The sequence below is a fragment of the Cetorhinus maximus genome, chromosome 24 (genome assembly GCF_964194155.1).
Source record: "Cetorhinus maximus chromosome 24, sCetMax3.hap1.1, whole genome shotgun sequence".
Lineage (NCBI taxonomy): Eukaryota > Metazoa > Chordata > Chondrichthyes > Lamniformes > Cetorhinidae > Cetorhinus > Cetorhinus maximus.
The window spans coordinates 40310555-40338081 of NC_135902.1; the positions used below are offsets into that span (position 1 = coordinate 40310555).

Genomic DNA, 27527 nt, shown 5'->3' on the forward strand with positions numbered 1-27527 from the left:
GGTGATTGCATCCACTCCCATGGAAGCATGCTAGAGAAGCCCAAAACGTATAACATCAAAGAGCCACTCAAGGATGGACTTAAGTACAAAGCAATCCTTGGAGGTCGGCAAAGCTGACAGGTCCTAAGTACAACCCCAATTGTTAACACATTCATTGGAACACCCAAACCTAGCAAGACATGTGGAAGGTGTGGCCTACTGCATGCACCAAGGAAATGTCCAGCTTTCTATCAATTCTCCAAGGGGTGTGGCAGAAAGGACCATTGGCAGAGGCAGTGCACTAGAGCAAAGGCTGATGGAGATACAAAGAGCCATGCACTGATCCAAATGATCTGTGCACAATCAAGCAGTAAGAATGGCCATCCGGTATCCTCTCAGAAACATACTTGAGGTGACTGACAAACCAAAACTTGATGATGATGTGCACGATGAGACGAAGAGCGGTGAGTACACATTTCGCACCTTCGGCCTTGTGGAAAACATAGATGTTGTCAGACTGTCCAAAGTGTTTGCCAAGGTTCAAATTATCTGCCCTAAGAAAGTTGGTAACTATTCGTCATTGGCCAAGATTGACACAGGGGCAAGTGTCAACATGTTACCTCTGTGAATTCTAAAAGACATGTATCCACAGACATGGAAGGCCATGGTGACATGGGGCGGGGATGTGGCCAGCTGACTGGAAAATTCCAGTTGGCATCTGCACAGTAGCCTTGTTCAGCCCCTTGAAGGGGCTTAATTGGCTACCTGCTTGTGGGCAGGTAGCTGTTGGCACCCTCCCAACCAGCCTCTTGAAAAATGGCCTTGCGGTGGGAACATGCTGGCGAACTGGCACACTGACCAGTGGCAAGAAATTGGGGGCCTGCTCCTCTCCATTCCCACTTCTGCACCCCTTCCAAAATGCTGCGCAGCGTGTTGATGTTGCTGGAAACAGTCCAGCCTTTTGTTTAAAAAAAAAAGCCAAGTGTGCTGCAAGGGTTTTCGAGCTAGCAAGCAGGTAGGAAGATGCTGGGACCGCTGAGGTCCCTGCTGGATAGCTCCGCTGGCTAGCACGGCAGGAACATTTTCCGCTGGTTGACTGTGGCACAGGCACCAAAGAAAGGGTGTGGGCCGTGCAAGGAGGAGCACAAGAAGTGGTTGACTGTCAATCACTCTGAGGATTCTGTGTGGGAGTAAACACCAGAAAAAGGAAGCCTTGTGTCATGTGCAGGAAGGTGTCAATGCTTGTGTCTCTCAGAACTGTAGACCAGTGTCTCAAGAAGTTCAGTGACCTCACCAAGGTTGGCCAATGGCTACTGTCCCTTATCTTCCTTGAGAACCAGTAATTCTTTACCCTTTAAAACCAAGAGTTTCACAACTAATCCTTCATACTGCACTCTGGTTGAACTATGGATCTTGATGTCGGGGTACCAGTTCCCTTAATGGTACTTACGCAGATGCAGAACCTAATAATAAGCCTGAACTTTAACAGAGTGGTGCCTTCACACCTCTTGCATCAGCTCTTGGAAGCCATCTGAGGGCCCTTAATGTCTTTTCCTAGCGCATTCACTACTTTTGCAGGAGAAACTTGGATACAGTGCCTGCAAGAGGTAGGGCAATGGAGGAGACATGCCTAATATTGAGTCCATGGGAGTTGATGGGGAGAATTAGGGTTAGAGATGATAGGGAGGTGTCTTCTCTTGCTGTGGTAGATGACATGGTTGGGCCATGGTGCTGGCAGCAGAATAGTGAATGTATATCTACACATCCTGTGAAACAGCAAACAACCCACAGTTTCCACACCCACTTCTGTCTCCATAATTTCGAGAGGTTTATACTCACTCATTTTTAGCTTGTACCCTCCTTTCCTCCAGATCTATCACAGCAACGTGGGGGAAGAGGATGGAAATACTTTCTCTTCACCTGAGGATGGTGAAGACAGGGAAGGCTGATGATGAAGAGCATTGTCAGTGAAGAATGAGAAAGCAATTGCCAAGACCAGCCCTGATCAACCACTCCTCCCATGTTATTCTGCCACGACCCCCTCAGTACACCTCAGTTCACTTCTACCTGTTCGAATTGAATGTGGCAACAGCTGAGTCTTGCATCGCCGACGCTAAATTGTCCCAAGTGCATTGTGAGTCTGAAACCAGGAAATTTGGGCATGCAGTGTCAGGGATACTGTTATGTTGTATGCTAATTGAGGTTCGACACGCATGTGGAATTTTTGGGGATTGTTTTTGGGGTGGAGATGGCTCATACCCCAATTTCCTGGCTACAAGGAATACTTATTCCAGTCTTGCACTGTAGTTCCACTGAAAATGGAACAGAATTTCAAGGCCTACATCTTTAGGAATTATTACATCTGTTACCTACAGTAATTCTGAATTTAATACGTAAATGCTTTTGCAGCCCAGTCTTAATGATTTTTGGTTTCAGTCTTTGCATATGTTTCTTTTCCTTTGCTTTAACTCCCTCTTTACTTTATCATCTGGCTGCTTAATTTCATAGTTGACTTTATGTACATTTGGCTTGCAATTTATCTATGATAATAGGGTCCTGTTTCAATCTAAACCGCTTGCTGCAACACATTTTCCTATGATGTGTTGTCACGCTGTGACTTATTGCCAAAGGATTATTTTTGTAATCTGTAAAACATATAGGAGGCCAAATTTAACATGTGTATGTGTTACAAATGATTCCATCTTTCCTCCGAAAAATTGTGTTTTGATTGCAGCCTTTCAAGTATTTGAAGGAACTGAGTGGAATTATGCGTTTACGTGATTATAAACAATGGCACTTACTGCTCAAATGAAGCCAGTCTGTGGGACAGCTGTTGCAGTGTTCAAGAACAGTGTTTCTGGGATAATGGGGTCATAAATTCTGCTCTGTTGAAAGCCTCCAAGAAACTTGTGTGGGGTGGATTCAGCACTCAGTATATTTTCAAACACTCGTGCATCTCCTGTGGCGTTGGTCACTGATTCCTGTTTATGGGCTCTTGTCTCTGTGTGGCATTGCTGCTGGTGGCTGATGCTTGACTCCAAGGCTTGAGAGGGTGTCTTGGCACCTGCTCGTTTTCTATGTGGGAGGCCAGGGCTGAGGTTCAGCTGGCAGGGGGCCTCTTATACAGCTGTATTTCATTTTGTGAGGGTGGGTCAGCTCATTTGGCTTGATGGCTAGAGTGTGGTTCAGAATAACACCAACAGTGCGGGTTCAATTCCCCCTTTCCAGCTGAGGTAGACCTGGGACCTGCTTGCTCACCCTGCCCCACGCTTAATGTGGAGTGATGCCCCTCAAGATGTGGAACCAATTGTCTCTCTCTAACACAGGGATGCTTACTCTATGGTTAAACACCTCCTACCTATTTTATTTTGTGTTGAAAGTGATGAGCTGGAAAATTCAGAAAAGGTAATTATTTTTGGCAGAATGTGATGGTTCACCATTTGCTCTTGGTGTAACAGGCATCTTGGCAAGTCAGTGCGTGTGACATTTCTATCACTTTTGTTGTAAATGGTAGACAGTGATACTACCTGAACCCTCTTTTTCTACAGTTTGACAGTATATACCCCTCACTCTCCAAAATAACGAATAGCAGAGAGACATGGCACCTATTATCTGTTGTAGAAAGCACACTGGAGTTCCTGCCACTGGATCCAATTTATCTCGAGGAACTGCAGAGTAAAATTGGAAATGACCTTTGTCATTTATTACTTCAAGTTCAAAGATTGCTGAAAACCAGCCAAGCAACCGAACCAAAGACACACTGGCAAAAAAAAATCAAATGAAAATTCACCTTCTGATACATATATGAATGATACTGGGTAATTGTAATTGATTCTAAGGCAGTAATCTAATTTTAAGGCTCAGTTAACAGGCTTAAGCTGCTCGAGCTTTGCTGCTGTGGTTTGTGATGCGATTTGAGCTTTGTGATTAAATCAGTTTTATTAACAATTTCCATAAGAGAGTTGATCTCTCACTGAGTCTCCCGTGAAGAGAGTAGCCAAAGATTGGCCTCCTGATGGGGTACCTTGTGTGATTTATTTTGTGTCGAGTTTCATTTCACATGCCTATAATCACTGATGTCATTGCACAGGAGGCTGAGGCAATGTATAGAACCAAAGTGAGAACTGAAAATCTGAAAAACTAGGTAACGTCCACCAGGTTGATCAGCATCGGAAAGAAAGGGGAACAATCCAATCTGATAAAGGATGCCGCTCGATTTGCTCAACTGCCATTCTCTTTTAGATCCTGATTGATGGCTGTACATTTGTAGTTTTGTGGCAGTAAGGTAAAATGACATTCCGAGTGATACAATTTTTAAAAATACAGTCATACAGCACAGAAGGAGGCCATTCAACCCATTGTGCCAGTGATAGCTCTTTGAAGGAGCTGTCTAATTAGTCCCACTTTTATTTATTTTTTTCTTTCACGGGATGTGGGCATCACTGGCTAGGCCAGTATTTGTTATCCATTCCTAATTGCTCTCGAGTGGCTCTCTTGAATTGCTGCAGCCCATGTGGTGTAGGTACACCCATCGTGCCGTTAGGGCGGGAGTTCCAGAATTTTGACCCAGCAGCAGTGAAGGAACAGTGAAATAGTTCCAAGGCAGGATGGTTGCATGATTTGGAGGGGAACCTATGGGTAGTGGTGTTCCCATGTACCTGCTGCCATTGTCCTTCTTGGTGGTAGAGGTTGCAGGTTTGGAAGGTGCTGTCGAAGGAGCCTTGGTGAGTTGCTGCAGTGCATCTTTTGATGGTGTACACTGCTGCCACTGAGTATTGGTGGTGGAGGGAGTGGATGTTTAAGGTGGTGGATGGGGCGCTAATCAAGTGGGCTGCTTTGTCCTGGATGGTTTTGAGCTTCTTGAGTTTTGTGGGGGCAAGTGAAGAGTATTCTATCACACTCCTGTCTTGTGCCTTGTAGATGGCGGACAGGCTTTGGGGAGTCAGGAGGTGAGTTACTCACTGTACAATTCCCAGCCTCTGACCTGCTTTTGTAGCCACAGTATTTAAATACTTGTCCAGTTCAGTTTCTAGTCTTGGTAATGCCAAGATGTTGTTATTGGGTGTTCAGTGATGGTACATCAAGGGTTGAACATCAAGGGGAGATGGTTAGATTCTCTTTTGTTGTTCTACTGCAATAGTTCAGCAAATTGCTCCCTTACAAATGGAGATTAGTAGTAAGACTTTGAGTAGAAAAACAGTCTAATGAGCAGATTTGATGACTTTTATGTTATTTGAACTCAGTTCTGTTCAGGATGCAGTTCTCCTCATGCTTTACTAGTCAGTCATTTTAAGAGATTCTAAATTACTAGGTACTATTCTGCTGAGTTGGATAGAACCATTCTTGTCCAGTGAGTGGACTGAGGGCTTTGGTTACCAATACTACAAAAATCTATTCCATTCAGATCACTAAAAGTTTTCACTTTACTGTCTGATTAATAAGTTCATTTTAAGGTAAAGTAACTTTCGAGCATGGGTAAACAGAGGAGGGTATATTACATTTTATTGACCCAAAGGTAGAAACAAAACAGAAACATGAAAGATTCTATATTTGGAAGGATTTGAGTTTCAAAGAGGTGTGAGAACAATGGAACTTGAGATGAAAGGGGTGGGGGAAGGTATTTTGGAGTTACTGTCGAGAGCATGGGGGTTGGCTGTCAGCTGTTGGGGTTGGTTGTTGGTTCTCTGAGGAAGGTCTCCTTGGAACAACTTTAGGCTGGGAAAAGATGCAGCTTGAATCAGCCACTCAGTCAAGCCAGAAAAGTCTTGTGCTGCAAAAAGCAGTCTTGTTCTAAAGTCTTGGATTTGCACAGCAGAGTGGAAGAGAATTTAAGAGGTCATCTAGTATGCCTTTATTAAAGGTACAGCAGGTTTGCCTTGGGTAGTATTACTGGATTTTTATAGTTTAACATCTATGAGGGAGTGTTGCCTGGAAAGTGTTTACCTGTGGGTCTGATCAAGTAGAGAGTCTTTCAGGGGAATGTTTTGTTAGACTGATTTAAACAGTGCAACTGTAATCTTGTGTGCTTAAGTTTTCTTTTCTTCTTGTTAATCTTCTACTTCTAATTTTTAAAACCTCAGATGTGTTACTGGACTTCTTGCTGCTGAGATCAGTACGTTTTCTTCTTGTTTTCAGAATACAAAAAAAGGATATAGCCCATAAGCTAAGTTTCCCTCTGGGATTTGGTTTGCTCAGGAATTAACACCTGCTGTGGTCAGAACACACTTTTGTTATGTCCATTCCTTCATTTTTCCATGCAGCCCCTTGCCAACCTGTTTCATATAAAGTTCTGAACACCCTTGAACTCTTTTCTTCCCTGACCTGCATTGGCTCCCTTCCCCTAGCACATTGTCTTTTCAAATCTTTGCCTGAATTTTCAAAGCCTTTCTCCAATCTATCTTAGCAATTTCTTCTTTTCGAATTCCCTGGGATTCATCCACTGTTCCAGCAACTCTGACCTACTTTACATCTGTCTCTTTACTTTTACCCCTTCCATTCATCGGCACCCTCCCAGTAGAAGCCATCATGGCCTGTGCCCAGGAATCGTCACTCAGAACCTCTGCCCATTTTCAAAGCCTCTTCAGGGTTTGTCTCTTTGATCGTGCTTTTGCGTTTTTGGTGTTTTGTAAAGCACCTTGAGACATTTTGTGACGTGAAAAGCGCTATTAAGTGCCAGTTGCTTTTCAGCTGCGTTTCAGTGTGTGTCGTACTTGGTCTTGGATAGCTTCCAATGGCAGAATACTGAAAGTGCACTTCTTGACTGGGAACATATTTTCTGCCTCAAATTAAGGAGGGGAACCATTTTTGAGCATCTGGAGTTTTGCAGAAGCCAGCTGCAGCACTGTGCCATCTATACCTAGAGCTACCATGCAGCACAGGACTGTCAAGGGCATGAATAGTAAGTGTCAGCTACAGCCTGAGTACACCTTCCTCGCTGGCATACAGCAGAGGATGACCTGTGGCGGTGGCACTATAGAGCATCACAGGGCAGTGCTGTTTGTGCAGCACCACCTCCATTTCTGCAGCTGTCAAAAGGGAGTGCCATCACTTTGGAATTGTAAGATTCATTTTTCATTCCCACCACTTTGTGTTCTGCCTGCACACATCCATATTTGCAGCTAAAGCCACGTGTAATTAAGATAATGAGCCACCAACAGGAAACTGGCTACTACCAGTGCACCTTTTTGCGTCGGCACGAGACCTTTTTCGAATCGCTTGGGTGGAAATTGCTCCCATTTGGGAAAACCTAGGCTGAAGTGCCCATGAACCAACCTGTGACTGTAAAGCCCGTGGCCATAGATCCGTTACCTGAGGAAATTTAGTGTAAAACTGTAAGCCCTTGTATCGCAAAGGCTTTTCTCACAATCCTGGGACGCCACACCTTTTGTGTGCCTTGTGATCATGCCACAAAAGTACTGAGCATGTTTTCTCCAAGTAAAATAAGTGCACGAAGATGAGCTGTTTTTATCCTGCATATTTTGTGGTTATAAAATCAACAATGAGACCCACGTCTGTTATGAGCCTCAGCAAAATGACTAGTTTCCTCAATAAGTAGTTCCAGTTGATCACACTGTCTAGTCATTTATATGAGGAGGACTGGCTTATAACTATTCATGTTAATGATTTAATGATGTTTGTACCCATATAATCACAAGGAAAGAGCCATAGAAAATATGCGAATTCTTGCTGTTAGGCAACATGCAGGTTCTCTACAATTTGGGCACCCAATGCTTTAGATGCACAATGCCTTTCGCTGTGTGTGGGTTTGTCCTGGAATACAGTGGGAGTTCTCAAATTGGGTAGAACGTTGTTGGAATGCAACAGCCATTTTACTGCAGAAACAGAGTAACAGCCTTGTGCAAAGGTGGGCCTGCCCATCATTGGTGAGAAAGAGTTGATACTCTTTGCAAAATTGATAAACAATGGAATATATCTGGGCTTCAAGAGTTAAATTGCAAGGACAGGTTGCACAAACTTGGGGCAGGATTTTCAGGCGGACGTTAAGTACAGACGCCGGCCGGTGTGCCGGTTTCCTGTTCCCATCGCTGGTGCAGGCCATTTTTATTGAGGTGGGTTTGGCACCATCAGAGTTACCCGCAGCCACAAGGGAGGTAGCCAGTGAGGCTTGTCAAGAACTTTGTTAACTGCAATTAAAGGAGGCTAACTGGAATTTTCCCGAGCTGGTTGGGAGAGGGGGCAGTTTAACTGCCTGGAAGTAGGTACCCGGCGCATGCCTGGGGATGGGATGCCAGTTCTCCAGGCAGGCCAAGAGGCCATTCCTGCCTGCTGGGAGCGAGAACACCTACAGGCTGCCCTGCGGAGAGGGGCTCCCCCTATCCCCCAAACCACCACCACCACCAACGCCGCCGCCGCCGCCGCCGCCGCCGCCGCCGCCGTCCTGGGCCCGGTGGGGAGTGTATGAGTCAGTGATCTGTGTGAGTGCGTGTGCGAGTCTGTGTTAGTGGGTGAGTGAGCCTGTGTCAGTGTGAGAGTAGGAGTGAGTCGGGGACACGCACCCCTTTCCCTCTTGCTCCTCCCTTCCCAAAAACTTATCCACAAAGCAGGCCAGGATAGGAGGAAAACCCAGGCTGAAAGGCTATCTGCTTCTGACCCTTGCTTTCATATGAATTCCACTGTGGTAAAGTGGAGTGCTGTGTACCTTTAAGAGCATGTGGTTAATTGAGCATGTGACTATATTGACCAATCGCTACATAGCGCGGGCTACTTTGGTAACTGTAAGTCTAGAGCTGGAGGTGATTGAAGTAGCATGCAACGTGTTAGTGCTCTGTTCTTAGTTCCAATAAACCACCAGTTCAGTTAATCGGCCTCTCTGCCTATTTTGTTTCAAGCACCAACTACTGTGTTACTATCAAGGGCGCAGCTCACGTTCACTGGACAAAGTGAACCGGATAACCAGAAACATAAAACCCACTGAGGTCAGCATGGAGCCTGTGCCACCAGAGGCAAATGCAAGGTCACTGCTGGTTAAATGCAACTCCTTAGCTTGGCCCCGGTCCCCACCCTTTCCCTGGTGGCCAGGACTTGGGGTCTAGTCTGTTTCTCCAGCTCTGTCTCTTAAGTGAAAAGGCAAAAAAAAGTTGTATCTGCTGCTTGACACTTTTTATTGGTCATTTTTATTAACTTCTCTTTTTTTTTTAAATCATCAATTTATTGCTTTGACATTGATATTTTCAAAAAATCATATTTGACATTGTGCCAAACTTCATCCTGCTGAAGTTTGCTCAATGGCCCCTTGAGTGAGAAAAAAATTCAAATGTGGTCCTCGACGTGAAAAGGTTGGACAAGCCTGAACTACAACAAGAAACATAGGGAGCAAGGAACAGAAGGATATGCCGACGGGGTTGGATAAATTAGGGTGGGAGGAGACTTGTGTGGAGCACAAACATTGGTTTGGACCGGTTGGGCCAAATGACCTCTTTCTGTGCCATACCTTAGGGATGGGCAATAAATGCTGGCCTAGCCAGTTATGCCCACATCCCATGAAAGAATTAAAAAAAAAACATTCGATGTAATATTGAACAGGATTGATACAGAGAAATTATTCCCTCTAGTTAGGGAATCAAGAACAAGAAGGCGTAATCTTAAAATTAGGGCTAGGCCATTTAGAAGCGTAATGACTAACCCTTTTCACACGAAAGATGATGGAAACATGTTAATTGCTCCCCAAAAATGGCTGTAGGTGCTTCGTCAATTGAAATTCTCAAGAGTGAGGCCTGTAGTTTTTGTGTTAGGATATGGAACAAAGGTAGGATACAGGAATTTAGACGCAGATCAGCCATGATCTAACTAAATGGCGTTTTGAGGCTCGAGTACGGCCTACTCCTGTTTGTTTACCCTCATTAAGAGAGGCGATTTTTTTGATATGCTTTGCTGACAGACAAGCTTCCTTGCCTAATTACTTGGCAAATTAACTTAGTTGTATCTTTTAAAAGTCAACATTTTTAGTCAAGTTTTGTCTTAAAATCCATTGTAGAACCAGAACGTAATTTTTATTTAAAAAAAAACTGAACGAGCTACACAGTAAGTAAAGCGATGACCAGCCTTGAGGGGTCATGTCCGAGGCATAACACCATGCTGAAGACCCCTTTATCAATATTTTAATCTGATTGGCATCTTTTTTAGCTTGAGGCAGACAATTCAGGGAATGGTGAATTGCATTGAAAACTCCAGAGACAAATATTTATGTCCTTCCTAGGGATCTGCATTTGATAGTGTTCAGACTGAAGTTCCTCTGTAGCAGTAGTGAGAAGTGCAGGTATAGCCCTGCGTAGTTATTCAAATAATTGTTGTCTGCTAACTCATATGCAAGCAGTTTGCCTCAGAAAACTGGAGATCCACTTTGAGTTGAGTTAGGAGTTACATGCGTGTTGGGATAATAGGAGGGTTATAATTAAGTGTTTCTGAACATTACTTTCAATAACTGAATAGTCAAGAGAGGGGTAAGTGGAAGCAGTGATACAGATCTTAATTTTATTAGCTGAGAGTAGTTTGTGGTTTTTAGGCCTTATGCCTGAGGGGTTCAGTGGAAGAAGATTGTGGATGTTTGATATTTAGTGAGACATCCTGCCCTAACATCATTAACATTTTAAAAGAAAGTCTGAGCTATCTTAACCTGTCGAGCATGATATCAAATTCTAAGCTAAGATTTCAGCACATGGAATATTTCACCCTGAGGACTTTTAAGTAAAGAGATGATTTGTGGTGTAATTCCTATTAGACTTGGCCAATTAGAAGTACTGTATGATTTCTCCCAAAAGATGGGATAAAAATGGATAAATCAACATAATAGATACTGTTTCTTTTGGAATAAGAATATGTACCCGTGGCTTTACATTTGGTTCCCTAAGGACAGTGAGGAATATATGACTTACTGTGGTGCTGCTTCCATTTTGGATGTCTGCTTTGGGGATTCGGGGGAGATCTGCGCTGACCATACTTGTGTAATTGTGGAGTGACTGACACTTCCAGGTACTTGGTGGAGAGCTAAGTTCTCAGCTTATGGGAGTGTAGGCATGAAGACTGCATGCTTACTCCCGGTTTTGAACTTGGACCGCTGCAGTGCGTGGTGCCTGGATTCTTTTTCAGATGTTCCACAGGTCCATCTCTTCAGCAGAACCAGGCTGCACTTTGTGTTGGAGTGTGTAAACTTACTGCTGTAGCTCAAGATAGGTTAGCACTGCAGCGTAAGATACCATTGGTTTTCATACTGAGTGCTGTGCAAGGCAGTGTCTGTCATCCAAAGTTCTGTTGAAGGGTCATGTGGACTCGAAACGTCAACTCTTTTCTTCTCCTCCGATGCTGCCAGACCTGCTGAGTTTTTCCAGGTAATTCTGTTTTTGTTTTACAAAGGGTGTGGTATGTTTGGGAACAGCATGGAACTCTTCTAGTGTCGCGATGTGAAGCATAAAGCATGACTCATCATGTTTTCTTTCTTCTTTCTCTCAGGTACATAATGCAGTGCTTCTTTACAGGGTAATAAATCACACTTAATTGATTCCATTGCCTTATGCTGAAATTTAATAATATTTGAAAGCTAAACGATTTCCTGCATTAATTGAACACAACTTTTGGTGCATTTAATTAAATATAAAATTGCTTAGCAATGTCCGATTTCACTACCTTAATGCAAGCTCTCCAGGCTAGCTGCCCAGTTAATGGATAAGCTGTCAGTTGGATATGTTTACACTTCTCACCACTCAGATCTTTTTGCCTTTGAGCAGTTTTCTCTGTGTGAGAACACAGGAAATTTGCAATCAAATTTCCTGCAATTATTGGTGTTGTAAGCTTATCTACCAGGAACCACAGTCACTGAAGCTTAAGGAGCATCACATTATTTTTGGGGTTGAGGAGGGGAAGAAGGCTGATCTTCAACAGTACTGCAGTTGTTGGTCATCATTGCTCTCCAGTATCTTGGTTCATTATAGGTCAAGCCTTTGAGTAAAATACAACCCAATTTGATAAATAAACTTGTTTTGGCAATGTCTCGATTGAGGTTGATTGTCACGTCATTGAGATCCTGAGGCTGGCACTTTGGAGATAACTCCATGGCGGCAATACCAACACTGCCATTTTGCATTTATATGAGTATTGTTGACATAGTAAAAAGTCCTGAGGTACTTCATGGGAGCACTATCAAACAAAGTTTTATGCTGAGTCACATTGGAACAAGTGACCAGAAGCTTGGTCAAAGAGGAAAGTCATAAGGAGCATCTACAGGAAGGTTGAGAAGTTTAGGAAAGCAATTCCAGAGCCTGGGGCCTAGATAGGTTGAAGAGATGAACCACTAATGAATTGATTTGAGGTGAAGCAGTATGCTTCAGCTGTATCAGCCCAGCTGAAACTTGTCAACGTTTTATCACAAATGTGGACAGTAAGATTTGAATGGTGTGTACTTCCCTGCAGAATCAAGAAGCCATTTCTGAGAAATGTGTAATGGAGAAACAGCAGCAGATATTAAAATATAACCGGTTACAATAACACTGGTATCGAAAAGTCTAGCAGTTCATACGGATCTGCTATGATAAGTGTGCATCATCTGCCCATCCTCAATTTTGAGATCACAATGTACCATATAGCAACGTAATAACTTACTCCCTGGTCTTTGATGATGCCAGAAGTGATACATGAGCATGGAGACATTGCTGATGCACCTTCCCAAACCACCCCCGCCCCTCACTGCCCCTTGCTCCCTCTCTTTGGTTGCCTCCTAATATTGAGGTTGTGGCAGAGATAGGGAACTCAGCACTTGAGCAATGATGGGTGTGAGCGTTCCTCTAGCCCTCCGTGGTATAGCATGTTGATACAGGAATGTGATGTGCTGCCTATCTATGTGGAAAGAAAGACTTGCATTTATATAGCGCCTTTCATGATCGCCAGGCATCTCAAAGCGCTTTTTAGCCAAGGAAGTACTTGTGAAGCGCTGTAGCCAATTGGCACACAGCAAACGCCTCTGCTAATGCCATCGGATCTCTTACTGAGAGGGTAGAAGGGGCTTTGGTTAATGCCTCACCTGAAACTCGGCACCTCTGACCGTACAGCACTCTCTTAGGACTGCATTGGAGTGCCAGCCTTCATTTTTGTGCACAAGCCCTAGAGTGAGACTTGAATCCAGAATCTCCTGACTCGGAGGTGGGAGGTGCTATCCCTTGAGCCACGGCTGTCAACCAATGTGGCAAATTGCAGCAAGTGTACAGAGTATATTGACGATGGATTCTCCCATCGCTTTGATGGATGAGCGTTCAGCAAGGAGACCAGTTGTTCACTGTCTAGGTTGCTGTTGCCTCATATCTGATGTTAAATAAAATATTAATTTGTTGATCAGATTGAAGGTACTACATTTGAAGTCACCGTTGGAGGGATGTGTGAAGGCACTGGCTTTCTGGTGTGCTTGCTTGTCCTGTAGGGACCTGACTCTCTCCTCCTCAACTGTTGAGATTGCTTGATGACAGAGACTTCTCCATTTGGATTTCTCCAGGGTTAATTTTACCCATGTTGTGGGGCCCATCTTGACATTGGCTTTTAGAATGCCTTTGTATCTAAGTTTGGAACATCCTATGGTACGGATTCCTGTGCTTAACTAGCTGTAGGATACCGTCTTTGGCATGTGGGAATCCTCCACGCAAACCACATGGCCGACCCAGTCAAGCTGAGCACTGAGGAGCATGCTCTTGATACCAGGTATGTGGCATCTTGCAAGAACTTTGATGTTAGGGATTTTATCCTGCCACTTGACGCTGCGAGTGGATATTAAGTAGCGAAGTTGCTTTATAGAACACCAGCCGGTGCTTCATGACCATAGCGAAGTGATATTATTAGAAAATATTAACATTTATTGTATATTTTGCCCTATTTTACGTCATATAGAGCCACAGGTTTATCATCATTGCTTTAGGTTAAAAAGCTTATTGAGCATTTGAAAATATTGGGCTGGATTTTCATCCGTGAGTCAGGAAAATTCCCGTCTCGGCCCCCATGCCCTGGGAGAAAGTGGCCTCAAGGATGGGATTTTCATCGTGGGGGGCAGGTGTGGGCTGCAGCCGGGCCAGTCAACCCAGGAGAAAGTTTGGAGGCAGCCACAAGGGCTGCTGGGTGCGGAGGTGGGCTGTTTAAAAGGCCAAGCTGTGCCCCCCAAACAATCCCTGTGGCCCCTCATGCCCCCATGTCAAGCTATGGCACTTCCATGCCCATTCACCCACTCAACACTTATAGAAGCAATGAACCCTGTAGTGACAGTAGGATTTGTAAAATAGCTTTTTAAAAAAGTCATTCATTGATAACTTTACACTTTCTTAAAAAAAAATCTTTTTTACTACAGCCCAATAAAAGTGTCAATCATCGAGACCCTTTAACTATCAATAGCAGAAACTGCAAGCACTTGAAACCTGTTTATCTTGTGTAAATAAACATTGTGAAATTGATAACATAGATCAGCCAGCTAGAACTGTCAACCAAGCAGTGTTTTCTCTGGGGCTCAGGTGTGATAAACTAAGAGAGAGGAGAAGGTAAGGGAGCAGGATAGCAAAAGGAGAAATGGTTATCAGAGCATAGCACTAAGGGGTAGAGCATACAAATATTGAAATGCGCCAGCAGTTAAGGCTAGAGATTGTAAAAATGATAAGGCAAAATTAAAGGCACTCTACCTGAATACACGCAGAATTCGCAACAAGGTAGATGAATTGATGGCACAAATAGAAGTAAACAGATATGACCTAATTGCCATTACAGAGACATGGCTGCAGGGTGACCCAGGTTGGGAACTTCAAAGGTGTTCAGCATTTAGGAAGGATGGGCAAAAAGGAAAAGGAGGTGGTGTTGCATTATTAGTAAAGGATGGGATCAGTAGATTAGTGAGAGCGGATCTTAGAACGGAAGATCAAGATGTTGAATCAGTTTGTGCGGAGCTAAAAAAACAGCAAGAGGCAGCAAACTTTGGTGAGAGTTGTTTATAGGCCACCAAATAGCAGTAATAGTAATGTAGGGCATGGTATAAATCAGGAAATTAGTGGTGTATGTAACAAGGGTAACACAGTAATCATGGGGGACTTCAATCTATAAATAGCCTGGGTAAACCTAATTCGCATGAAAATTGAGGATGATGGAATTCCTGGAATGTATACACGATAGTTTTCTAGAACAGTATCTTGAGGAAGCAACTAGGGAATGGGCTATTTTAGATCTAGTATTGTGCAATGAGAAAGGTCTAATTAATAATCTCATTGTAAAGGAGCCTTCAGGGAAGAGTGACCATAATTTGGTAGAATTTTACATGAAGTTTGAAAGTGATGCAGCTCAATCTGAAACTAGGGTATTTAATCTAAACAAAGGAAATTACGAAGATACGAGGGACAAGTTGGCTGAGGTCGATTGGGGAATACATTAAAAGGTATGACGGTAGACAGGTAATGGCTAGCATTTAAAGAATTAATACATGGTTTGCAACAAGTTTTAGACACTAAAGGCCAGCAAGAAAAGTGATCCAGCCATGGCTACCAAGAGAAGTTAAAGATCAAAGAAAGAGGCATGTAAAGCTGCCAAAAAAGGTAGTAAACTGATGAGGATTGGGAGAATTTTAAAATTCAGCAAAGGGGAACCAAGGAATTGATAAAGAGAGAAAACATAGTATATGAAAGTAAACTAGCGAGGAACATAAAAACTGATTATAAAAACTTCTATCGGTATGTAAAAAGGAAAAGATTAGTAAAGACAATGTGGGCCCATTACAGGCAGTGAATGGAGAATTTATAATAGGTGATAAGGAAATGGCAGAGAAACTAAACAAATACTTTGTGTCTGTCTTCATGGAGGAAGATACACAAAACCTCCTTGAAATATTGAGGAGCCAAGTGACTAGTGAGATTTAGGACCTGAAAGAAATTGGTAATAGTAAAAAAGTAGTGCTGGAGATATTAATGGGACTGAAGGTTGATAAATCTCCTGGACCTAATGACCTATATCTGAGTGTTGAAAGAGGTGGCTGTAGCGATAGTGGATGCATTGTTGATAATCTTTCAAAACTCTATAGATTCTGGAAAGGTGCTTGTGAAGTAGAAGGTAGAAAATGTTGCCCCACTATTTAAGAAAGGAGGGAGAGAGAGAGAGAGAACAGGGAACTTCAGGGCTGCTAGCCTGACACCACTTGTAGTGAAAATGCTAGAATCCATTCGAAAGGATGTGATAACTGGGCACTTCAAAAATAATGGTGAGATTGGGTAGAGTTAACATGGATTTATGAAAGGGAAATCATGTTTAACAAATCTGTTGGAGTTTTTTGAGGATGTCCTGTCTTTGAATTTTTGGAAGGTTTTTGACACGGTCCCACACAAGAGATTGGTAAGCAAAATTAGAGCCCAAGTTTTCGGGATAATATACTGGCATGGATTGAGAATTGGTTCATGGACAGAAAACAGAGAGTAGGGATAAATGGGTCATTCTCAGTGTGACCAGTGGGATTCTGGAAGGATCACTGCTTGGGCACCAGGGTATTCACAATCTATATCAATGATTTAGATGTGGGGACCAAATGTATTATTTCCAAGTTTGCTCATGACATTAAACTTGGTGAAAATGTGTGTTGTGAGGAGGGTGCAAAGAGATTTAAGCAGGCTAAGTGAGTGGACAAGAATATAGCAGAAGGAATATGATGTGGAAAAAACTGAAGTTATCCACTATTGTAGGAAAAACAGAAATGCAGAGCATTTCTTAAAAGGGGAGAGCTTGGGAAATATTGATGCCCAAAGGGACCTGGGTGTCCTTGTTCGTAAGCCACTGAAAGTTAACGTGCAAGTGCAAAAAGCAATTATGAAGGCAAATGGTCTGCTAGCTTTTATTGCAAGGGAATTTGAGTACAGGAGTAAGGAGGCCTTGCTGCAATTGAAAAGAGCCTTGGTGAGACCACACCTGGAGTATTGTTTGCAGTTTGCTGTCCTTCCCTAAGGAAGGGTGTACTGGCCATAGAGGGAGTGCAATGAATGTTCACCAGACTGATTCCTGAAAGGATTGCCTTATGAGGAGAGGTTAAAACCATAAGACCATAAGACATAGGAGCAGAAATTAGGCCATTCGGCCCATTGAGTCTGCTCCACCATTCAACCATGGCTGATAAGTTTCTCAACCCCATTCTCCCGCCTTCTCCCCGTAACCTTTGATCCCCTTACCAATCAAAAACCTATCTATCTCGGTCTTAAATACACTCAATGACCTGGCCTCCACAGCCTTCTGTGGCAATGAATTCCATAGATTCACCACTCTCTGGCTAAAGAAGTTTCTCCTCATCTCTGTTCTAAAAGGTCTTCCCTTTACTCTGAGGCTGTGCCCTCGGGTCCTAGTCTCTCCTACTAATGGAAACATCTTCCCCACGTCCACTCTATCCAGGCCTTTCAGTATTCTGTAAGTTTCAATCAGATCCCCCCTCATCCTTCTAAACTCCATCGAGTATAGACCCAGAGTCCTCAAACGTTCCTCATATGTTATGCTTTTCATTCCTGGGATCATTCTCGTGAACCTCCTCTGGACCCTCTCCAGGGCCAGCACATCCTTCCTGAGATACGGGGCCCAAAATTGCTCACAATATTCTAAATGTGGTCTGACCAGAACCTTATAAAGCTTCAGCAGCACATCTCTGCTTTTATATTCTAGTCCTCTCGAAATAAATGCCAACATTGCATTTGCCTTCCTAACTACTGACTCAACCTGCAAGTTAACCTTAAGAGAATCCTGGACTAGGACTCCCAAGTTCCTTTGCACTCCAGATTTCTGAATTCTCTCCCCATTTAGAAAATAGTCTATGCCTCTATTCTTCCTACCAAAGTGCATGACACTTCCCCATGTTGTATTCCATCTGCCACTTCTTTGCCCATTCTCCTAACCTGTCCAAATCCTTCTGCAGCCTCCCCGCCTCCTGAATACTACCTGTCCCTCCACCTATCTTTGTATCATCTACAAACTTAGCCAGGATGCCCTCAATTCCTTCATCTAGATCATTAATGTATAAAGTGAAAAGTTGTGGTCCCAACACTGACCCCTGCGGAACTCCACTAGTCACCGGCCGCCATCCTGAGAAGGACCCCCTTATCCCCACTCTCTGCCTCCTGCCAGACAGCCAATCTTCTATCCATGCTAGTACCTTGCCTCTAACACCATGGGCTCTTATCTTACGGAGCAGCCTCCTGTGCGGCACCTTGTCAAAGGCCTTCTGGAAGTCCAAGTGGATAACATCCATTGGCTCTCCTTTGTCTAACCTACTCATTACCTCCTCAAAGAATGCTAACAGATTTGTCAGGCATGACATCCCCTTGATGAAACCATGCTGACTTTGCCCGATTTTACCATGCACTTCCAAGCATTCTGAAATCTCATCCTTAATAATGGACTCTAAAATCTTACCAATGACCGAGGTCAGGCTAATTGGCCTGTAATTTCCCGTCTTTTGCCTCACTCCCTTCTTAAACAGGGGGGTTACATTAGCGATTTTCCAGTCCTCTGGGACCCTCCCTGACTCCAGTGATTCCTGAAAGATCACCACTAATGCCTCCACTATCTCTTCAGCTATCTCCTTCAGAACTCTGGGGTGTAACCCATCTGGTCCAGGTGATTATCCACCTTCAGACTTTTCAGTTTTCCTAGCACCTTCTTGGTAATGGCCACCATACTCACCTCTGCCCCCCGACTCTCTTGAACTTTGGGGATGTTACTCGTGTCTTCCACCGTGAAGACTGACGCAAAGTACCTATTCAGTTCCTCCGCCATTTCTTTGTTCCCCATTACTACTTCTCCAGTGTCATTTTCCAGCGGCCCAATGTACACTTTTGCTCTCTCTTACCCTTTATATATCTAAAAAAAACTCTTGCAATCTTCTTTTATATTACTGGCTAGTTTACCCTCATATTTAACCTTCTCCCCCCTTATTTCTTTTTTAGTTGTCCTCTGTTGGTCTTTGTAGGCTTCTCAATCCCCTGGCTTCCCACTGCTCTTCGCCGCATTGTATGCTTTCTCTTTAGCTTTTATGCTGTCCCTGACTTCCCTTGTCAGCCATGGTTGCCTTGTCCTCTCTTTATTATGCTCCTTCTTCCTAGGGATGAATTTTTGCTGTGTCTCCTAAATTACTCCCAGAAACTCCTGCCATTGCTGTACCCCTGTCTTTCCTGCTAGGCTCATCTCCCAGTCAATTCTGGCCAGCTCCTCCCTCATACCTCTGTAGTTGCCTTTATTCAACTGTAATACCGTTACATCTGATTCCAGCTTTTTCCTCTCAAATTGCAGGGTAAATTCTATCATATTATGGTCACTTCCTCCTAAGGGTTCCTTCACCTTAAGCTCCCTTATCAAATCTGCCTCATTACACATCACTAAATCTAGAATTGCCTGTTCCCTAGTGGGCTCCACCACAAGCTGCTCCAAAAAGCCATCTCGTAGACATTCCACAAATTCCTTTCCTTGGGATCCACCACCAACCTGATTTTGCCAGTCTACCTGCATATTGAAATCCCCCATGATTACTGTAACCTTGCCTTTCTGACACGCCTTTTCTACCTCCTGGTGTATCTTGTGCCCCACATCCTGACTACTATTCGGAGGCCTGTACATAACTGCCATTATGGTTTTTTTATCTTTGCGGTTCCTCAACTCTACCCACACAGATTCTACATCATCTGACCCTACGTCATTTCTTGCTATCGATTTAATTTCATTTCTTACTAACAAAGCAACCCCACCCCCTCTACCAACCTGCCTATCTTTTCGATAGGATGTATATCCTTGGATATTTAGCTCCCAGTCCTGATCCCCTTGCAGCCATGTCTCCATGATGCCCACCACATCATACCTGCCAATTTCAATCTCATTTACCTTATTTCGTATACTGCGTGCATTCAGATACAACACCTTCAGTCCTGTATTTCCCGTCCCCCTTCTCATTGTCGTCCCTTTATCTGATGTGCTTGAAGTTAGATTCCTAGCTCTTTCCAAACACTGTGTCCTATTTTGTGTTCTGGAGACTTTAATAGCCTCTCCTGGGCTCTCCTTTCTTTTCAGTTTTTTCATAATTTTCCATGAAATTGAATCCACCCCCCCACATGCTAACCTGCTGCTTTGTTTCGCATTAGTCATACTTCTTGGAGTTTTACCCTTCCCTTTCCCCCCATTTTCTAGTTTAAAGCCCTGTTGACCACCCTATTTACCCTTTTCGCTAGAACATTGGTCTCAGATCAGTTCAGGTGGAGACCATCCCAATGGTACAGATTCCACCTGTTCCAACTGAGGAGACTGATCTTGTATTCTCTAGAGTTTAGAAGAACAAGAGGCAATCTCATTGAAACATGTAAAATTCTTACAGGGCTCGACAAGGTAGATGCAGGAAAGACGTTTCCCCCGGTGGTGTTGGGAATCCCAGAATAGTGTCCCGGCTACCATTTTTAAATGGTTCCTGAAACATCTGGACTCGGCGAAAATCCAACCCATTATGACTGCAGTGGATGGTGTTTTTGTGCAATATTCTACTGTGTGAGCTGTGTTGTACGTTTTGGCAACACCAAGCTTAAAAAATGCCAGATGAGCTAAGCTATGTGTCAACATGAAGCAGCAGTTAACAAATAGCACAATTTGGAACAACATGATCCCTGGAACCGGGCACTAGTGTTACAATTTGCCAGTTTTGGGATCAATGCCTGAACTTTAATAGTAATTACTGTAAAAGGCTTTTGCCATTCTCATCACCACCTATTCTTAACAGGACTATCTGCTTATGTAGTTGAGTCAAAAAACATTGCATAGCTCTTTTTGAGCATTTTTCTACAAAGCTTTACTACTCACTCCTTTCTTAAGGAATTAAAAAAAAACTTGAGTTTGTTCCAGAAACCTTTGCTTCACAGTCCAGCTTCACAAAGAAACTATGTTTGTAAATTTAGAAATCTCAGATAATGTTCTGTCCTCTTAAGTCATTTGTAAAAATGATAAAAACAATGTTGATCCAATGCTGATCCCTGTAGATGTCAATTGGCAAACGGTTTCTATTCTGACAATTCTCTATGCACCAGCAAACCTTTCTCGTCTACCTTTCGACAACGCGTTTGTCTAGTCCAATACTTTGCCATTTTGTTCTTGTGAATGTCTGTTATAGTGATCCTGAGGTTAGATGGATAACATTTATTCCCTCACCCTCGCCCACCAGATTTGTAATCTGCTCATGGAACTTCAGTCAGTTGGTTCAACACAACATTCTAAACCCATGTTCACTGTCTCGAATGAGACTCTGCGCATTCATCTGATCCCTTGTGTTATAAACACCTCCAGACTCATTGCCCATAATTGAAGTAAGCCTCACTGCTCTGAAATTCAAGGTTCAACTCTTAGCTCTTTTTTTCTCAAAAAATGTTGGGTTCACTTTTTCTACTTTCCACTCAAACCCTGCAGCCCATTCAGAGTAATTGAGAACAAAAACAGAATTACCTGGAAAAACTCAGCAGGTCTGGCAGCATCGGTGGAGAAGAAAAGAGTCGACGTTTCGGGTCCACACGACCCTTCAACAGACCCTTCAGCAGTTCTGTTGAAGGGTCGTGTGGACCCGAAACGTCGACTCTTTTCTTCTCCACCGATGCTGCCAGACCTGCTGAGTTTTTCCAGGTAATTCTGTTTTTGTTTTGGATTTCCAGCATCCGCAGTAGTTTTTTGTTTTTACCAGAGTAATTGAGAGTCTTGCTACAACTGGAGAGGGGTTTGGTGAGAGCACACCTGGAGTACTATGTGTGGTTTTGATCACCTTACTGAAAGAGGGGCATACTTGCATTGGAAGCAGCTCATGGAAGATTCACTAGGCTGATTCCTGGGATGAAGGGGTTGTCTTATGAGGAAAGGTTGAGCAGGTTGGGCCTATACTGTTTGGAGTTTTAAAGAATGAGAGGTGACCTTATTAAAATATATAAAGTTCTGAGGGGGCTTGATAAGGTAGATGCTGAGAGGATGTTTCCCCTTGTGGGGGAGTCTAAAACCAAGGGGTACAGTTTCAAAATAAGGGGCCTCCTATTCAAGATGGAAGTGAGGAGGAATTTCTCCTCTCAGAGGGGGGTTAACTGTTTGGAATTCTCTTCCCCCAGCAAGCAGTGGAGGCTGGGTCATTGAATATATTCATGGCTTGTTTGGACAGATTTTTGATTGACATGGGAGTCGAGGGTTATGGGGAACAGACAGGAAAGTGGAGTTAAGGGCACGTCAGATCAACCACGATTTTGTTGATTGGCAGAGCAGGCTCAAAGGGTCAAATGGCCTATTCCTGCTCCTAGTTCTTATGTTAATTGAGAGGCTTACAGTGTTGTAAAAAAAAACAGTAGCAAATCTGAGGATTGGGAAGTGTTCTAGAAACCAGCAGAGGGCCACCAAAAAGTTGATAAAAAAGGGAAAAAAAATAGAATATGAGTAAAGTAGCTGGAAATATAAAAACAGATTGTAAGAGCTTTTATAAGTATATAAAAAGGAAGAGAGTAGCCAAAATAAACGTTGGTCCCTTAGGAGCAGAGAAGCAGAGACAGACAAAATTATCATTGGGACTGAGGAAATCACAGAGGCGTTGAACAAATAGCTTGTGGCACCAAGTTTCATACCAGAAATAGACAGTAACCTAGGGTCTAAAAAGAGTGAGGAAATTAAGGAAATTAATATCAGCAAAGAAAAGGTATTGGAGAAAATTTAGGGAATAAAATCAGACAAATCTGTGGGATCTGATGGCCAATGCCCGATGTTGGCCAATGTTCTAAAAGAGATAGCTGTAGAGATAATGGGTGTGCTAGTTATGATTTTCCCAAATTCCTTAGATTTGGGAACGGTCCCATTAGATTGGAAGTTGGCAAATGTTACACTACTTTTCAAGAAAGGAGAGAAAGAGAGAAAACAGTGAACTACAGACCAGTTAACCTAACTTCAGCTGTTGAGAAAATGCAGGAATATATTATTCAGGAAGTCTTAACAATGCACTAAGAAAAGCATAGCATGATTAGAACAAGTCAACATGATTTTACTAAAGGGAAACCCTGTTTGACAAATTTATTAGAGTTTTTTGAGAATGGAGAATGTAGATAAAGGACAACCAATAGATGTCGTATACCTGGATTTCCAAAAGGCATTCGATAAGGTGCCACAGAAGGCTAATAGGCTAGATAAGGGCTTATAGAATTGGGGGTAATATTTTAGCATTGATAAGAGGTTTGGTTAACAGACAGGCAGCAAAGAGTAGGCGTAAATGGAGATTTTCAAGTTGGCAGGCAGTGAATAGTGGAGTGTCACATGCTACTGGGGCCTCAGCTATTTACAATCTATATTAATGACTTAGATGAAAAGGCAGAAAGTAATGATCAAAGTTTGCTGATGATACCAAGCTAGGTGGGGAGGACAGAAGAGGCTGCAAAAGGGATATAGACAGGTTAAGTCAGTGGGCAAGAAGACAGCAGTTGGAATATAATGTTGGGAAGTGTGAAGTATTACAAGGAGCACAAGAATAAAGAAGTCTTATTACAGTTGTACAGGGTTTTGGTGAGACCACACCTGGAATACTGTGTGCAGTTGTCTCCACATTTATGAAATGGATTTTCTCCAATACCTTTTCTCTGCTGATATTAATTTCTCCACGTTTAAGAAACTTGCTTTGGAGCTGGCACAAAGAAGGTTCACTAGATTTTTTTTATTCGTTCGTGGGATGTGTGTGTCACTGGCTAGGCCAGCATTTATTGCCCATCCCTAATTGCCCTTGTTCAGAGGGCTTTTAGAGTCAACCACATTACTGTGGGTCTAGAGTCACATGTAGGCCAGACCAGGTAAGGACAACAGATTTTCTTCCCTAAAGGGCATTAGTGAACCAATCGACAATGGTTTCATGGTCATCATCAGACTTTTAATTCCAGATTTTTATTGAGTTTAAATTCCATCATCTGCCATGGAGGTCTACCCTGGGTCTCTGGATTACCAGTCCAGTGACAATACCACTGTGCCACTGCCTCTCCCTAGGTCCCTGGGCTGAAGGGGTTGTCCTATAATGAGAGGTTAAGAATATTGGACTGATATCCTCTGGAGTTTAGAAGATTGAGAAGCGACCTTATTGAAACCTACGACATTCTGAAGGGGCTTGATGGGTGGATGCTGAGAGATTGTTTCTACTGATTAGGGAGCCCAAAACACGGGGGCACAGTCTCAGGGTAAAGGGTCAATCATTTAGGACTGAGATGAGGAGAAATTGCTTCACTTAAAGGGTTGCGAATATTTGGAGCTCTCTACCCCAGAGGGATGTGGATGCTTCATTGTTGAATAGATTTAAGGCTGGGTTAGACAGATTTTTGGCGTCTCAGAATTAGGGGATATGGGGAGTGGGTGGGAAAATGGAGCTGAATCTGTAGATCAGCCGTGGTCATATTGAATGGCAGAGCAGGCTCGATGGGCCATATGGTCTACTCCTGCTCCTGTTTCTCCTGTTCTTGTGAATGACGAGAAAGATGACTGATGGGATAAAATAACGGCTTGTCATCAGTTTAGTTTATTTTGCAAAAATAAGTTTCACCAACAATCAAATTTAATCAACCAACTGTGCTTGTTGAGTATGCTGTGCGGACATCTGTAAGTGCAACGGAGAAAATTTCCAAGACAGTTTACCTCAGTTATGAAAGAAACATGTAATCTCGCCTTAACGTCAGTGGGAAGAATGGTTTTCTTCAAAGCACTTCCCACATCCCACCTCCCCCTCCTTGATTCTCATGTTTCTTTTTCCATTTTGTTCAATCCCTGCATGGTGCAGGTTAGATTATAAATTGTTTATAAATGAGAATTTTTTTTAAAAAAAGGAACTTCTAGTCCCAAGGTTTTATGTATTATCTACAGGGTATGATGGCCCCATCTCACATCAGCATGAAGTAAAATGGCTCTTAGTTTGAAGTCAAATGATTTGACAGTGCAACTCTAATGTTTGTCACTGTGGTGCCCACTGTCTTCAAAAACTAAGTGGTTACATGGAATGCCTCATACAAGCAGCAGTTGTACCTTTTGTAAAATAGCACAGGCTGAAATATGTATCAAGGCCTGCTCTTTGGGCTGCAAATAACTGTGATAGGTACTGCTTTGGCTTATGATTTTACTTTTACCATTTGGATGTTTTCATGTAACTGCAGCAGTTTGTGTTTAATCTTTTATGCCTTGCTGTGCTTCATGCACACTGATCACTGAATGAATTGGAGAAAATATATCCCACTTCCACACCCAAAGTCCATCAAGAGGCCTGTTTATGTGAAATCAGTGATGTGCCTCAGGTGCTAACTAATTGAACAAGATTCCTCCTTCAGCATCTCCATGAAAAAATGTATAGCATTGCATCTGGATGAGCATGAGTGCTGCATAAGACAATAGATGTTTCATGCCAAACAATGTCAAACTACAAGAAAATAAGCTGTGTGTTCTGATCCATAGTGTAGTATACGCTCTCTTGCTGTTTTTGCGAAGCCACACCATGCTAAGAATTGACACTGTGTGTTTGTCCAGTTTAGTTATAACAGCCTCTGTTCATTTTGTTTCTGCACCCTAGGTTATGCTAGCTGCTTCTTACTGGTCGTTGCTGGCCCCAGCGATTGAGATGGCAGAATCTTCAGGGACCTATGGCGCGTTTGCCTTCCTTCCCGTGGGAGTGGGCTTCACACTTGGAGCAGCATTTGTTTACTTGGCTGATGCTTTGCTGCCCTCGCTGGTGAGTGTGCAGAAATTAAAGTCCACTCTGGAGTCCATAGGGCTCCCTGCTGTGCAAACCTCTCTTAGCCGGCATGTCGAACTGTTTGACACATTCAGCAGGGAAAGAAAAAGGGAAAATATGGGAAAGCTTAACAAAAATACTGGACTAGACCCAAAGAGTTGATTTATTTTACCTAAAGGCAATTTTCTGTCAAGCACACAAGTTAAACCAAAAAAAAAACTAAAATAACTATTCTTGGAAGATTTATACTACTACCGTGAAATAATGGATCCATGTGTTTTGACTGGCTGAATGTTTGTTTGTGTTTTTTCACTTAACTGAGGACATTCTCTGGAGACAGGCTGAGTCACAGTGTGAAATCACCAAAGAAAATAATTGTGCTGTCCGAATTCTTCCTCATCTTTGGGTCTTTCCATGGGGGCTTCTGAAGATGTGCAGCTCCTTGCCACGATAAAGTGTACCCTGAGGGTGTAGGTAGGAGGTAGCTGGAATACTATATAAATTTAAGTAGGTAACGTGGCAGAGGATAGTGGAGCAGGTAAGAGGTATGTAGAGTTCCCAAGGGTATGTAGGGGAATAGTGGGAGGGATTTATTTGACTGTATCCCTGAAACTATTCCCCACCTCCAACTCCAACTCCAACTCCAACTCACACACACGCATATGTTTGCATTGGAAACTTCAGGGCCAATCTAAGACTTAATTTAACATTTCAACCCACCAACCTGTTTTGAATATACTGGTGCAGCATGAATGATAACTCATTATTGCTTTAATTATGGAGCATGAGGAGGGTCAGAATCAGCTGCCTGACCCAAAAGACTCAACTTGATGATCCCGCCATTCTGAATTCCTACTCTGAATTCCATGATGCGGCCATGCGGTTATTATTGCTTAATCACTTGCTTTCAGATACTGGTTGATTTTTTAAAAATTTATGATCTCATTGAATGATAGAACAGGCTCGAGGGGCTAAATGGCCTACATCCCTATGTTCCTTTTGTCCAACAGAATAAAGCTACAGAGATGAAGTGGGGGAAGGTTGGTCATAAATTGCTGGTATTGTAGGTTGTGCAGACAATGCCATTTTCCCAAGATCATCAGGCTTGAAGCAAGAAATTTTCCTGCACCAGTTGCTTCTTAGGAACCAGCTGAAAATGCAACAGATGCAACAAGATCACGCTGTATATATTCAAAATCTCTGTGCAATTCTCCAGTTAGCAAATGAATTGGGACAGATGACACTCCACAACCTTCTTTAATTATGCAAGTCAGCTAAGTGAAACAATTAAGAACCTAGCTTGGTTAAGGGTAGAAACTTGAAGTTCAGTATGATAATCGGTTTAATCCAAGATGAGCTTCCAGCTACATATCCATTCCAGCACTAAGACCACCTACATCCACCATAATATCATCCAACTTCTCCCTTGTGTCAGGAAGTTATCATTTTTTCCTAATATTATTGTGGGATATTTTAAAGCAGGCGTGTGTGGTTCTGTGTGGGGCTAATTTAATTAAATTATAAACTATTAGACTGCAAGGTTTAAATAATCAAAGATGTGAGGTGTAAAACAGGCGTTTGGAATGGAGATGAGTAAAGCTCGGATGAGGTCAGCAGAGATGGCTTGAATTAAATTTGCATTTTTAGGTAAGTGGGAGAGGTGTTTGATTTTCAAAGGGACATGGAAAATGTTTATAACTAGCAAGATAAATAAGGCAAGGTAATTACGTTGATTTTTCCCATACGTGCTGGCCATAATGAGAACATGAAAGATTGTTATATTCTAGGAAAAGTAACTTCTAAAGACAAGTGGAAACAA

General features: G+C 42.9%; 1 protein-coding gene across 3 annotated transcripts in view; it reads left to right on the forward strand.

Annotated features, from left to right (window-relative positions):
- slc39a11 (solute carrier family 39, member 11) overlaps positions 1-27527 on the forward strand; it is a 644945-nt gene that overhangs the window by 23552 nt on the left and 593866 nt on the right. For 2 of the 3 annotated variants that reach the window (XM_078571119.1, XM_078571120.1), the window contains exon 3: positions 25547-25705. In XM_078571119.1, coding sequence (XP_078427245.1) covers positions 25547-25705 — 159 coding nt within the window. Of the gene's footprint in view, positions 1-1868; positions 2114-25546; positions 25706-27527 lie in introns of those variants that run through there. The other variant, XM_078571121.1, reaches the window with a different exon arrangement.